The sequence below is a fragment of the Vulpes lagopus genome, chromosome 3, assembly GCF_018345385.1.
Source record: "Vulpes lagopus strain Blue_001 chromosome 3, ASM1834538v1, whole genome shotgun sequence".
NCBI lineage: Eukaryota > Metazoa > Chordata > Mammalia > Carnivora > Canidae > Vulpes > Vulpes lagopus.
Window position 1 is genome coordinate 111,558,930 of NC_054826.1, and position 14,091 is coordinate 111,573,020.

At 44.4% G+C, this 14,091-nt stretch overlaps 1 protein-coding gene across 1 annotated transcript in view; it reads left to right on the top strand.

Annotated features, from left to right (window-relative positions):
• Positions 1-617: 617 nt before the first annotated feature.
• USP31 (ubiquitin specific peptidase 31) overlaps positions 618-14,091 on the top strand; it is a 72,031-nt gene continuing 58,557 nt past the window's right edge. Inside the window, exon 1 of the mRNA XM_041749153.1 lies at positions 618-1,398. Coding sequence (XP_041605087.1) covers positions 745-1,398 — 654 coding nt within the window. The 5' untranslated portion in view covers positions 618-744. The remainder of the gene's footprint in view (positions 1,399-14,091) is intronic.

Here is a 14,091-nt window from a genome sequence, read left to right on the forward strand (position 1 = left end):
ATGGTAGAGCTTAGCGGGGATTCAAAGGTAAGTCTGAGGAGCAAGGTGATTCGGATCATACTGTTTCACTGCAAGCCCAAGGTGCCACCTGGAAGACAAGCCTGTTGGGACGTGCCAGATTCTGTGATGGCGTCCCGGTATGCGCGCAGGCTGTCCGGGTCCGCCGGGAGCGGGGCAGGGCCGGCTGGCTCAGGCAGGACTGGGTCAGGGCCACGGTCCATCACTGCTTCCAGGGGCTGGTCAGGGGCGGCAACCTGATTTCCGCACTTTCTCAAGGCCTCCGCCTTCAGATCAGAAGACGGAGAGACCCACCCCTGGGGTCCATCCCCGGGCACGAGCCCAGCGCTGTCCACCTCGCCCGGAGCATGCCCACACTAGACATGGCCTCTCTCGGGCTTCACAGAGCGGGACCGCCCCGGGCCCGAGAGCCGTCTCGTCTGGCTGGAGGGGGACGTCCATTCCCACAGTCAACATGGCAGCCGCGGCGGCTTCAGCGCCCGGCGGGCGGCGCCGAGGGGCGGGTCACGTGAGCGGCCCAGCTGGGCGGACCGCGCGCGCGCGCGCCCGCCCGCCCAGCCGGCCGCCGCTAGCTTGCTGGCTCGCTCGCTCGGCGGCGCTCTGAGGTGTGTGGGGCGGCGAGCCCCCCGGCCCGGCGAGGCGCGGTGCGGCGGGATGCGGCGGCGGCCGTGGCGGGGCCGCGGGCCGGGCGGGAGGGCTCGGTGATGAGCGTCGGCGGTCGCCGCCATGTCCAAGGTAACGGCGCCCGGGCCCGGGCCGCCGGCGGCGGCGGCGGCGGCGGCGGCGGCGGCGGCGGGCGGGAAGGAGAAGCGCTCCTTCAGCAAGCGGCTGTTCCGGAGCGGCCGCGCGGGCGGCGGCAGCGGCGGCGCGGCGGGGCCCGCGGGGCCCGGGCCGGCCGCGCCCGCCTCGCCCTCGTCGGCGCGCTCGGTGGGCAGCTTCATGAGCCGCGTCCTCAAGACGCTGTCCACGCTCTCGCACCTCAGCTCCGAGGGCGCCGCCCCGGACCGCGGCGGCCTCCGCAGCTGCTTCCCGCCCGGGCCGGCCGCCGCGCCCACGCCGCCGCCGTGCCCGCCGCCGCCCGCCGCGCCCGCGCCGCCCGCCAGCGCCGCCGAGCCGGTGCCCGGGGTGGCGGGGCTCCGGAACCACGGCAACACGTGCTTCATGAACGCCACGCTGCAGTGTCTCAGCAACACCGAGCTCTTCGCCGAGTACCTGGCGCTCGGCCAGTACCGGGCGGGGCGGCCCGAGCCCTCGCCTGACCCCGAGCAGCCTGTGGGCCGCGGCACGCAGGGCCAGGGCGAGGTCACGGAGCAGCTGGCGCACCTGGTGCGGGCCCTCTGGACCCTGGAGTACACCCCGCAGCACAGCCGCGACTTCAAGGTGAGCCCCGCCGGGGCGGGCCCTGCACCCCGCGCCCCGAGCCGCTGGGGCCCCCAGGTCGTGCGCCGGCGCGGCGGGCGCTAAGGAGCGCACGGGCCGAAGAGGTGTGGGCTCCGAGTCTAGGACGGTTCCCCTGACCCTGAGGGAGGCGCACGCATTCATTCATCCATCCATCCATCCATCCATCCATCCATCCATCGTGTGTTTGGGAAGGGCTTACTACACGCCTGGCCCGCTGATGGGCCCTGGAGGGATATGGCGGAGGAGTAAGACCGGCTGCCTGCATGGAACTTACATTCTTGGGTATGGGAGTGTTGAGCCTGGCTTCAGATCCTCGTCCTGCCACTTACAGGCAGTGTGACCTCGGGCAGCTTACTCAATCTCTCTGTGCCACTCTCCTCATCCGGTACCTACATCATAGGTGGTTGTGAGCGGCAGACAGGTGGATATGTTAGCTTGAACTCTAGGAGATTACCCATTTGTGACCGTTTTTGACTTTTTTATTTATTTATGAGAGACACAGAGAGAGGCAGAGGCACAGGCAGAGGGAGAAGCAGGCTCCATGCAGGCAGCCCCACATGGGACTCGATCCCTGGTTTCCAGGATCAGGCCCTGGGCCGAAGGCAGGTGCTAAACCACTGGGCCACCTGGGCTGCCCCAGGTTGGCACTTTTAAAGGGTTCAGCCTGGTAGGTAAATCGTTTCCATGGTGCATAGCACCATGTGCATTTGCCCGGTTTATTGTTTTTATTATTAAGATTTCAGTAAGGTAAAGAAGGTGATATCCGATAATGGTTGGAAGAGAGTAAAACTGGTGGGTGACCTGATTTGATGTGCTGGCCGGCTACTTTGAATGAGGAGGGGGCAGGGGAAGGCTGACCTTTAGGAAGAGGGGACATTTGAACTGAGACTGGAGTAACCAGGGAGAGCCAGCCTTGAGGAGGTCAGGAGGAATCACTTCCCAGGTGTAAGAAAAGTGAAAGCCTAAGAGCCCAGTGAGCCTTAAAGCCCACTTGAGGAACATTGTAGCTCTGGGATCCACAGACTCTGTTCTTCGGAAAGGGCCATATAGTAAAAGGTCAGGTTGCATACTTGAGGCTGTTATGTAGGTAGTTAATATAATTTCCACACATTTTTCATTGATAAAAATATGAATATAAAACTTTGTAATACAGGTCTAATGAGAAGAACGGGATTCTTTTTTTTTTTTGGAAGGGATAACGTTTAGCTTAATTGGAGTTCAAAATTTAATGTTCCCTGTCATCAAATTGATTACCAATATTTATCTCTACAAACCGTTCTTAGCTCAGAGGCCATACAAAAACAGGCAGTGGGTTAGAAAGGGCCCTCGGGTCCTTGTCTGCTGGTGCTGTGGGAGGTGTAGTGAGCTCTCAGATGATCGTGGGCTGGGCTGCATTGTGTAGGGCTGTTTAGGCTGCACTAAGGAAATGGGCTCTTGTTCTGAGCAAAAAAGGGGAAGATGATTTGAGATTGTATGAGGGATACTTTGAAGTGGGACATGGATATGATGTTAAATAGAATGAAATCACACAGTGAGAAAGTTAATTCCTTCTCTGTTCTGTCTGTCCTGATTATGCCCAAGAAAAGGTCTCAGGTTGGTGATAGCCTGACTTAAACATCTCACACTCACTCCCCCAACCTTTCCTTTTTTAACTTTTCCTTAAAACAAACAAACAAACAAACCAAACCAAAACAAAAAAACCCCAAGCTTTAAGTTTAAAGGCCTCAGCAGATGGGAGTAGCTAGGATTTAATAAGGTGGTGCTTTCATTGTGTTTGTTTTTCATTTGTCTTCTATTTGTGGCAAATGCCTTTCCATTGATGCTGTGAAGTTTCTTTCTAAAATTTAAGTAAAAATAAATGATTTTACTAAAATACAAAATGGTAATCTGAGGATTTAGCACTTTGTTGAGGACCATCCTGGTTGAGGAACAGTAATACTGTCAGAGCACGCCCATCCCCTTTTTAATACATTTTATTTATATTTATTAATGTTCCGTTTTTCTCAAAAATAAAAAAAATGATTGCTGTTTGATCTTGGGAATTTAAATGAAAATATTTGACTGGGATAGGGACTGGAAAAAAATGAGATCCATGTCAGAGATCTCAAAATGAGAAAGTGGGAGAGAATGGCAACCAACCAGTTATTTTAGGTCTTTTTTTCTTCTCTTTTTCCCCTCTTTGCTTATAGTTGTAAGTAGCTACAGCAATTGCAAACTTTTCAAGGTCATAGCCCAGTGTTTTAAGTTTGGTTTTCTACTCCTTCCAAAATGTAAAAATCAATTTCTGCAGCCTTTTTGTATGTGAACATTTCCATTGCATTGCATTTTAAGAGGTTGTCTTTTTTTTTTTTTGGATCCATTAAAAAGCTGTGAACAGAAATGGGTCAATAATTCTAGAAATGTGGAAGCTAATTTATAAGCATGCTTTGGCAAAGTTGAACAGATTCTTAGAGATCCTGTTTTTAAAATATATAATCTTCTAAATCTCTAGTAGATTCCACATTGCATTCACTCATTCGCTTCCCATTTATTGAGAGTTTACTCTATCAGATAGGAATGCATTTAGCACAAGAAAGAGGAAGCCCTAATGATGATGTCTTAAGCAGTAAAGATGTTGAATTGGCTCCCACAGTAAGCCTGGAGGTAGATGTACTAATGTGGTACAGTGGCTTGAAGGGCCCAACGGGGACTCCAACGGGGACCCAGATCATTTCTGTTTCCTCTTTGTTGTCATTGACTATTTTGTCCCTGTTACATTTTTGGCTTTTAATCCTTACTGTTTGTCAAGGCAGGAAGTCACTGGGAAAATAAAAGTCCTTCTAGAAGCAGCCCCCCAGCAGGCTTCTGCTACATTTCATTGACTTACAACCATGTCAGTTGGCCATCTCTGGCTGCCATGGAGGCTGGAAGGTGGATATTTAGGTTTTCTTGCCTTAATAGAGGAGGTGAGTAAGGAGGGATTTGCCTCAGAGGCAGCCTGCTAGAGTGTGAGGCACTTTTGATTTTGGGAAGACACTGTACATGCCTGTGAAGAACTGAGTCTAGTGAGGCCTGGTACATTTCCCAAGACATCACTTCTTACTCTTTAATGTGCACATAATTCAGGTGGTCATCTTGTTACAAAGATGATGTGGATTTGGCAGAACTGGGGTGGGGTCTGAGATTCTGCATTTCTAGCAAGCTCCCAGGTGATGCTGATGTTGTAGGTTCAGGGAACAAGTAAAGTATCACAGAGCTGTGGTCTGCAGGATGAACAGAAATTAGGCAGAGAAGGGGTGGGGGTGGCATGAAAGGGCATGTGGTTTTGGGGGAACCATGAGACATTTGGTGGCTGGTTATACCATGGAAAGCAATGGAGGTGCAGAAAGTTTGGAAGAAGTGTGTTGTAAGTGGATTGTGAGTGGCTTTGTAGGCTGTGCTGGTTTGGACATTTTCCTCGGGAAGCTGAGAATCCAGGGCTGATTTTTAAGCAGTAGAGTGATAGAATCAGATTATTTCTTCTTCTTCTAATTCTTCTTCTTCTTCTTTCTTCTTTTCTTCTTTCTTCTTCTGCTTCCTTCTTTGTTCTTCTTCTTCTTTCTCTTTCTTCTTCTTCTTCTTCTTCTTCTTCTTCTTCCTCCTCCTCCTCCTCCTCCTCCTCCCCCCCCCCCCCCCCCCAGAATTAGGTAAGCCTGTTGGCACTGTGGAGGATTACTCCCCCCCCCCCCCCAAATTTGATTGGCATTATTTTGAGCACAAAGGAAGTTGAGTGGAACACTGAGAAGGTAGATGCTAGGCATCCATGTTACCATGGCTCCTTACCTGCACATGTTAATGTTTGATACAAATACTCTTTCCTTGAGCTCACATTCAGCCTCAGAATCCTGCTCTATTCTGAGCTCCAGGCAGCCACTACCAGTTGATTGGAGTTGGCAGAGAAGATAAAACCAATTTGCCATCTTGAGAGTTTGCCTTGAGGTCTCGAAAAAGCACTTAGTATGTCTTTGTGCTTTTATCGTCTTAAAATTTCCTTAAGTCACTAATTATTTTCTTTGTAAGTTTTCCAATCAAGAATTCTTTCTTGATTTCTAACCACATTGATTTATTTGAGCTTTAGGAGCTTGCCAGGTAAATGGATTTTTGGTTTTGGTGAGCTAGATGGTTGTTAAGGTAGGACTTTGATTTCCCAGAATGAAATTGATTGACTGGCCCAGTCTTGGTATACTTTAAGAAATTTCTGTCATCTCTCTCTCTCTCTCTCTCTCTCTCTCTCTCTCTCTCTCTCTCTTTTTTTTTAAGATTTTATTCATTTATTCATGAGAGACACAGAGAGAGAGACAGAGACAGAGAGAGAGGGGCAGGGACATAGGCAGAGGGAGAAGCAGGCTCCATGCAAGGAGCGCAATGTGGGACTTGATCTGGGACTCCAGGATCACGCCCTGGACTGAAGGCAGGCACCAAACTGCTGAGCCACCCAGGGATCCCCCTGTCACTTTTTTAAGCAGGTATTTTTCTCCTTGTAGAACAGGGTTCTCAGCCAGGGCTCTTTTGCCTTCCCCAAGCCCTTCATTCCTGGGTACATTTGGCCTCTCTGGAGACATACTTAGTTGACTGAACTGGGGTGAGGGTACTTTGGGCTTTGCTTCCCTCATTGAGGGGTTATCTAGCCCAAAATGTGGGTAAGGCTAAGATTGAGAAACATCTCATTGGAGGAATGTTTTGAGTCTCCTTTGGGTGTTTTTTTTACTAACTCAGCCTTTAGAAGGTTGCTTTGTTACTTTTTGTCCTCTTAGTGTGTTTGCAGCAGCATTAGAAGAAAATTTGGACTTCATTGGCAGGATCCTTGGATCACTGTCTTAGTAAAACAATGGGAGAAAAGAAATCATTCTGAAACTCAAATACTCAATATGCTGTTTTTAGAGGAAATGAGTTTATTGTCTAACCTATAGGTTACTAGCAGGTTCCTATTGATGCTGATTTCTAGTGCTCTGCTCTTTTGCAGTCAGTAAAAAGATGAATGGTAATCTCTCAAGTAACAAAGATACATCTTATAGCAGCAGCGGTTTTCAAACTGTGCTCCCAAAGAACAACTAGAACAGAGTGATCTGATAAAAGAGCTATGAGGAATCCTTCCAAATTTGCAGTAAAACAAAAAATAATTGATGAATAGAAATTTATCTTCTGGGATGCCTGGGTGGCTCAGCGGTTGAGTGTCTGCCTTAGGCTCAGGGCGTGATCCTGAGGTCCTGGGAATGAGTCCCACATTCGGGCTCCCTGCATGGAGACTGCTTCTCCCTCAGTGTATGTCTCTGTCTCTCTCTCTCTCTCTCTTTCTCTCTATCTCCCCCTCCCTCTCATGAAAAAAATAAAATCTTAAAAAAAAAAAAATTTCTTTTCCATATTTTTTCCCTTGAACTGTGGTACCTGGTGGTACTTACTAGGTGAAAGTTCTCAAGTTACAAAGGGAATAAATGTATAAATGAGTAGTGGTAGACAAGCTAGCAATCAGGGTTTTACTGGCTACCTTTCACGCCTTACTTTTTCATACTCATGTTGGGGGCTCTGATTTTATGTTGCAGACCTATGGTCTAAGTTTTCCTGGTTTGTGAGAAGATGTTGAATATATTGATATTTCACGGTGGTTCCCAGGGAGTACTCAGATTTCAAGATGCTCCTTGAGTTCACTTGAAAACTAGAAAAAAAGTTGTAAAGGTCACCTTTAGCTTTGTGGCCGACTATAGAATAGACAGTATGTCTCTTCCTGGTCAGTTCCTGTGTCTGTCAAACATTGTCACTTTTGTTTTAGTGAAGTTCCACATCTCTGCAGAGAAAGGAGATAACAGAGTCCTCACATTTTATTTTATTTTTTTAAAAGATTTATTTATTTATTTATGAGACATAGAGAGAGAGAGAGAGGCAGAGACACAGGAGGAGGGAGAAGCAGGCTCCATGCTGGGAGCCGGACATGGGACTCGATCCTGGGACTCCGGGATCGCGCCCTGGGCCAAAGGCAGGCGCTAAACCGCTGAGCCACCCAGGGATCCCCAGAGTCCTCACATTTTAGACTAAGAAGGAGATGTGGGGCAAATGTGACCTTAGCCTTTCTAGGTGAAGGAACTGAGGTTCACTTGCTGGCTAGAGACCACGGGAGCAAAACCAGAATTCTGACTTCACTCTTTGTCACCCCCTTATTGCTGAGGCACACACTGAGTCCTGTGCCTATGGTTGCCTTATCTTTGCAACTTTTGAAATGGCAGTTCTCGGCATAAAACATAAAGAGGTGGGGGGTGGGGGCTGTCCTGAAATGTGTAGTGTTTTTTTCCTCTAAGACTGTGGTGCTGAATCTTAGTGAACATAAGGTCAACTGAGCTAGCTTTATATATATGCCATTGCTTCTCACAGTTAGGTGCTTTTGGAAGTCTGCCTTAAAAATAATCCTTTCAGACCACTTAAATGCATATATAAACATGCATGCATCTTTTACACTGATGGGTTCATGCTCTGCATATAGTTCTGTAGGGAACTTGCTCCCCCCCCCCCCCCCCCGGGGGTAGCATGGCTTTCTTTGTTTGTTTGTTTTTCTGTTGTTTGTTTTTGTTATTGATACATCCAAGCCCATCTCATTCTTTTTAACAGTTGTATAGAAGCCCAATAATGGACATTTAGGTTGTATAAAGTTTTTAATCATGATAGCCAGTCCTTCAACAAATATTGAGTCTCATTTCCTAAAGACTGAGTCTTAGCAGTGGCTCTGTTGAGTCAAAGGGAAGGTGCATTTAAAATGTGGCTACACCTTACCAGATTGCCCAGCAAAGAGCTGTAGAGGACAGGATTCTCTGACTCATCCACAGTGCATGCTAGGGCCTACTTGCCCTGACATGTGCTTCCTCCTATCAGTGACTGCCCTTGTTCATCATTTTTTAAACTTAAAATTATTTTCTTTCACAGGGTCAGTTTTGTTTGTTTTGTCGGGGACTGTCTTGGCATATCAGGATGGTTAGCGGTATCCCTGTTCTCTACCCACTAGATGCTGGTAGTATCCCTTTCCTAACCCTGGTCATGACAATCAGAAATGTCTACAAACATTGCCTGATGTCTGCTGGGGAGCAAAACTGCCTCAGTTGAGAACCACTGATTTGGAGAGAAGGGGAAATAAGTACAGATGAATGAGCTGAGAGGAGGCAGATTGTGGGTGGCCTTGAAAGTCTGTCACAACAGCTTAGCCTTGAGGCAGCAATCAGTAGTGTTTCAATATAGACTTCTTGAAAAAAAATAGGCTTCTTGAGCTGTGCAGACACTAATTTGATGAAAAAAATGTTTTTGAAAAGTTGATTTGATGGTAAGCACAAATGAATCAGATGGAGGAGAAAGTAAATGCAGGAAGAGGGCAATCATAGGTATAAATCGAGGAAAAGGAGGAGGAAAGAGTGAGTCCAAGGGACATTTTGGAGCACATCACGACGTTTTCAGGGAGAGTCCAAGGGATGGAATAGTAGACACTAAGGTTTCAGACCTGAGGGATGGAGAAAATAATGGGGATTATCTGATAGAGCAGTTGGAGAGGGGAAGTGGATTGTGGAGCACAAGGGGCAGAAAAGATCATGCATTTAAATTGAAATGTGGAGTCAGGGGTCATGAGATATTTAAGAAAGAGTCTTGATAGAGGAGCTATGGTGCAATCTACAACTAGCTGTGTAGAGTTAGATTCAGCTGCATGTTATGTGAACTGTCTCACATAATTGTCTTTTTATCACTGAACAAGTTTAAGTAGAGTCTTGGGTGGTATTGTAAAGGGAGTCACATAACCTGTAGTGGATTGGAGTGGATTCAGTTAATTTATTTCCTTTTCCTTGTCTTTTGTCCCTTTCCTCTGACCTTTGAGCATATATAAAATGTATATTTGAAGCAGAGTTGACAGTGTTTGGCAGCTTTATGGGTGTGTGAAGAATGAATAAGAAGGAGGAAATGAACGTAACTTGCAGGTATTGAAACAGGGTGTCTTGGGATGGCACTGTTCAAGTCTGGAAGCACAGAATGGAAAACAATTCTGGAGGTGGGTGGGTAAGTTCAGTTTCAGATAGGTCATGTAGTATTTGAACATAAGAGTCTAGGAGAACAACTCCTTCTCCTCTTTTTAAAATTACATTTGTTGTATGTCTGTCATATATCAGGTACTGTGTGAAGTGAATCATTTGAGATTTTGGTAACCCATGTAGAAAGGAGCTGTTCTTGGAATTAGCTCTTAAGTCAAGATATAGATATAATAATAGATGTTTGTCCTAACTTACAGATGCTTATCCTGAATTAGTTGTTTTATGTCTCCCTTTGTGTGGCCTAAAGTTTTTTGTTTGATTCTGCCTCTTTTGTTTTGTTATTAGAGTGTGGTTTGATGGATTTTTCCTGTCCCCGTCTATGCACTTGTCACAATAAGGGGCTACTAAATAGGGCAGTGTTCACTGTTTGTGTAGTTCTCCACAGCTGTTTCCTATAGTAAAGACTGCAAAACAATGACCTCATGGTTTCCACAAAAAAACCTTTTATATATAATAGTGGAAAAGAAATCATTGAAAGCTGAGTAATTTAAAGTTCTGTCCTGTGTAGCTTTTTCCCTCAAAAATATTCTTGTTTGCACTGCTAATTAATCGTTTGTTGGCTGTTCCTCAAATGACCTTTTATGTTTAACAAACAACATTTTTGCAGTTGAGCACATCAAGATATCTTGTCTTTCATCTGACTGTAGTCTTTCTCCATTTAGAAATCATTGTTTGATGCCATGGACTGTGGCAGTTCCTAGAGGAATTGGCCAGTCACTGAACATCTGTTGCTTCTTCCCTCCGGTTGTTGAGCTTGGATGGTAGCAAACAAGCGTCCGCAAACAAACAGTTCACGCATTAGAAGATTTCATGGGACTGGTCAGGAAATGCCTTTGTTGCTTCTATTGTAAGAAATCTTCGTAAGCGCATCACCAGCTCAGTAAATTCTTTAATTCTTGGTATTCTAATCAATCCTTCTTTCTTTCTTCCTTCTAAAGTTTGTTTGTTTATTTTTTAGTAATCTCTACACTCAACCTGGGGTTTGAACTCATGACCTTGAGATCAAGAGTCATGTGTTCTAACTGACCAGCTGGGTGCCCCTGGTATTCTGATCTTTAAAAGCAAGGGAGAGCTATCTGATTCTCAGGAGATTTAAGAAACAATAATCATAATAATGAAAATACCATTTATTTGTGTGGAGCCAGATCATTTGCAGAGTCCATTTGATTCTTGAACAACACTGGTTTGAACTGTGTGGGTCTTCCTGTTTGCAGAATTGAAAAAAAAAATTGTGTGTGTATGTATATATATATATGTATATGTATATATATATGAATTTTTTGGAGATTTGTGGCAATTAAACTGGCAAATGAACTGCATAGCCTAGAAATAACAAAAAAATTAAGTGGAAGTTAATGTATGTCACAAATGCATGAAATTAGATCGTAGTTTATGTTAATATTTACTACCATAAAATATACACAAACCTATTACAAAAGTTAAAATTTATCAAAACTTAAGCACACACAGACTGTACATGGCACATTTACAATCAAATGTAAACAAGTGTAGGAAGCAGTATTAAATTATAACTGCATAAAATATTAAATATTAAAATACTATACTACTGTAATATTTTCATGACTCCCTCCTGTTGCTCTTGGCGGTGAGCTTGAATGTTGCAAGCATCCACTTAAAATGCCAAGTGATGCTTATTATCTCTGTGTGAGCAGTTAGTCTGTCCAGTAAGTTGTATATTGCAATAAAAAGTGATCACTTGTGGTTCTCACTATTAGTTAAGTTTTTGAGGAGTCCAAAGTTACACGGATTTTTGACTGTATGGAGGTCAGTGCCCCTAACTCCCACATTATTCAAGGATCAACTGTACATTCATACAATTTTTCCATCAAATTTTCACTACAGCCCTGTGAAAGAGGGATTATTCCCTTTTTGAAATTAGGATATTGGGTTCAGTGATAGTAAGCAGAACCTTGCCTGGTTTTTATGAGAATTAAGTAAGAAGGTACAAATAAGTGTTTAGTATTGAAACTTACACATAGTAATTATTCAATAAATAGCAAGTGGTGTTAATGAAGGCAGTCATTCTAAGTCTGTGGCCTTCAAGTACCCTTCCTCATTTCTAAATTCTATCTCTTCCCCTGGACAGTTTTTATTGTTGCCAAATTAATTTTAAAGTTTACCTGTAATTACATTATTTCTTCTCAAAAATTGCTTTTACTTCTTTTATATGCAAAATACAGTATACATTTCTTAGCTCGGCATTTAAGCTTTTCCAGAAAATGAAATAAAAAGCATACATAAAACCAGCCCCACTGAAAAAATTTAGACTCTATAGACATAAAACTTCTGTTAGTTTGCTCTAAGTGTTTCTAAATAGATGCCTGCTTTCAATTTCTGTACTTACCTAGTCATATACTGGTGACAAAAAGTTCATAGATGGACGGGCACCTGTCCGTGGGTCACAGTTTGAAGAGTATTGCGATAGAGCTTCCCAAAGTCTGATTTTGCCTGTTATATTCCTGTAGTTTCAATTAAAATGTTCTTAATGAGATTAAGGCTTTTTTTTTTAAACCCCTCCCCCTTTCTTTTTTTGGTGGTGTTATAAACTTTGATCAGGAAGCTTGTAATGTCTGGTTCTATGTCTTACTATGGTAGTAGACATTGATGATTATTCCTTGATCCATTAGTTCATTAAGGGTCGAAAATGGTGATATTATAACTTTGACATTCTTATTAGTTAGAACACTTCTGTAGAGACTCTTGCCCTCATCAATTATTTATGTACTGCAAAGTAAATTTAGAGAAGAAAGGCAATACAAATGCTTGAAGTTTTTTTCTAATTTTTCGTTTTCAAAGTAATTTTTTTTTAATTTTTATTTATTTATTTTTTATTAATTTTTATTGGTGTTCAATTTACCAACATACAGAAAAACACCCAGTGCTCATCCCGTCAAGTGTCCACCTCAGTGCCCGTCACCCATTCCCCTCCAACACCCGCCCCCCTCCCCTTCCACCACCCCTAGTTCGTTTCCCCGAGTTAGGAGTCTTTATGTTCTGTCTCCCTTCCTGATATTTCCCAACATTTCTTTTCCCTTCCTTTATATTCCCTTTCACTATTATTTATATTCCCCAAATGAATGAGAACATACACTGTTTGTCCTTCTCCGATTGACTTATTTCACTCAGCATAATATCCTCCAGTTCCATCCACATTGAAGCAAATGGTGGGTATTTGTCGTTTCTAATTGCTGAGTAATATTCCATTGTATACATAAACCACATCTTCTTTATCCATTCATCTTTCAATGGACACCGAGGCTCAAAGTAATTTTTTTATAAGATTTATTTATTAATGAAAGACACACCGAGAGAGAGAGAGAGGCAGAGAGAGAAGCAGGCTCCCTGCAGAGAGCCTGATGTGGGACACGATCCCAGGACCCTGAGCCTAAGGCAGACGCTTAATTGCTGAGCTACCCAGGTGTCTCTAATTTATTAATATCCAGATACGGTCAGTGAGTTTTTTGTTTGCAACCGTACGAACTCATGGATTTAAATGTGTATCTGATGTGGCTCAATTACAGTTATTAACCTTATTGATGCTCAAATTGTGCCATTTTTGGCCAGTAGAAGTGAGCTCTTAAATCTTTTTGACATGGTACTAGTAGTCTGTGATGTCAGACCAAATCCAGGGAAGATTTCCAGGCTCAACTTGCACATTTTCTACCCTAGATCTGGGATCAGTCATTTCTTTAAGGAGCCCTGGTTGTCTTTTATTGGCAAATGGCACTGAGAGGTCACAGTCTGGGCACTAGGGGTGCATGTGGTGTCTGTGTCTTCTTTTTTTTCTTTTTTTCTTTTTCTTTTTTAAGATTGTATTTATTTGTTCATGAGAGACACACAGAGAGAGGCAGAGACATAGGCAGAGGGAGAAGCAGGCTCCAATGCAGGGAGTCTGTTGTGGGACTCGATCCCAGGACTCCAGGATCGTGAGCTGAAGGCAGGTGCTTTAGCCACCAAGACACCCAGGGATCCCTATGTCTTCTAAGTACACAGAGCTAGGAAGTATGTAACTTCTTTTAAAGACATACTAAATCAAGAATTCATATTGATAATTCCCATTCAGGATTTGAGGCTTTTTTTTTTTTAAATATATTTTTTTAAAATTTTTATTTATTTATGATAGGCACACAGTGAGAGAGAGAGAGGCAGAGACACAGGCAGAGGGAGAAGCAGGCTCCATGCACCGGGAGCCCGACGTGGGATTCGATCCCGGGTCTCCAGGATCGCGCCCTGGGCCAAAGGCAGGCGCCAAACCGCTGCGCCACCCAGGGATCCCGGATTTGAGGCTTTTTATTTAACTCCTTGATCTTGCATCTGTTTCTCCTTTCTCCCATGCTGAACCCTGTTCCTAGCATCGATGTAAATTCTCATTTGCATTATCCCACAATGCACTCATAAGTCTCGGGATAATAATTTCAATACTTCCACCATCTATGAGAATTTGAAAAATATCTGATTTATTTTCATGGTCCCCTTCCCTCCCCCCTCAATAGGACATGGCTTACTAAGCCTATAGAGTCAAATTACTATGTCTTAAAATTACTTGGAATAGTTCTCAGTGTGACTTTGTCACCAGCTG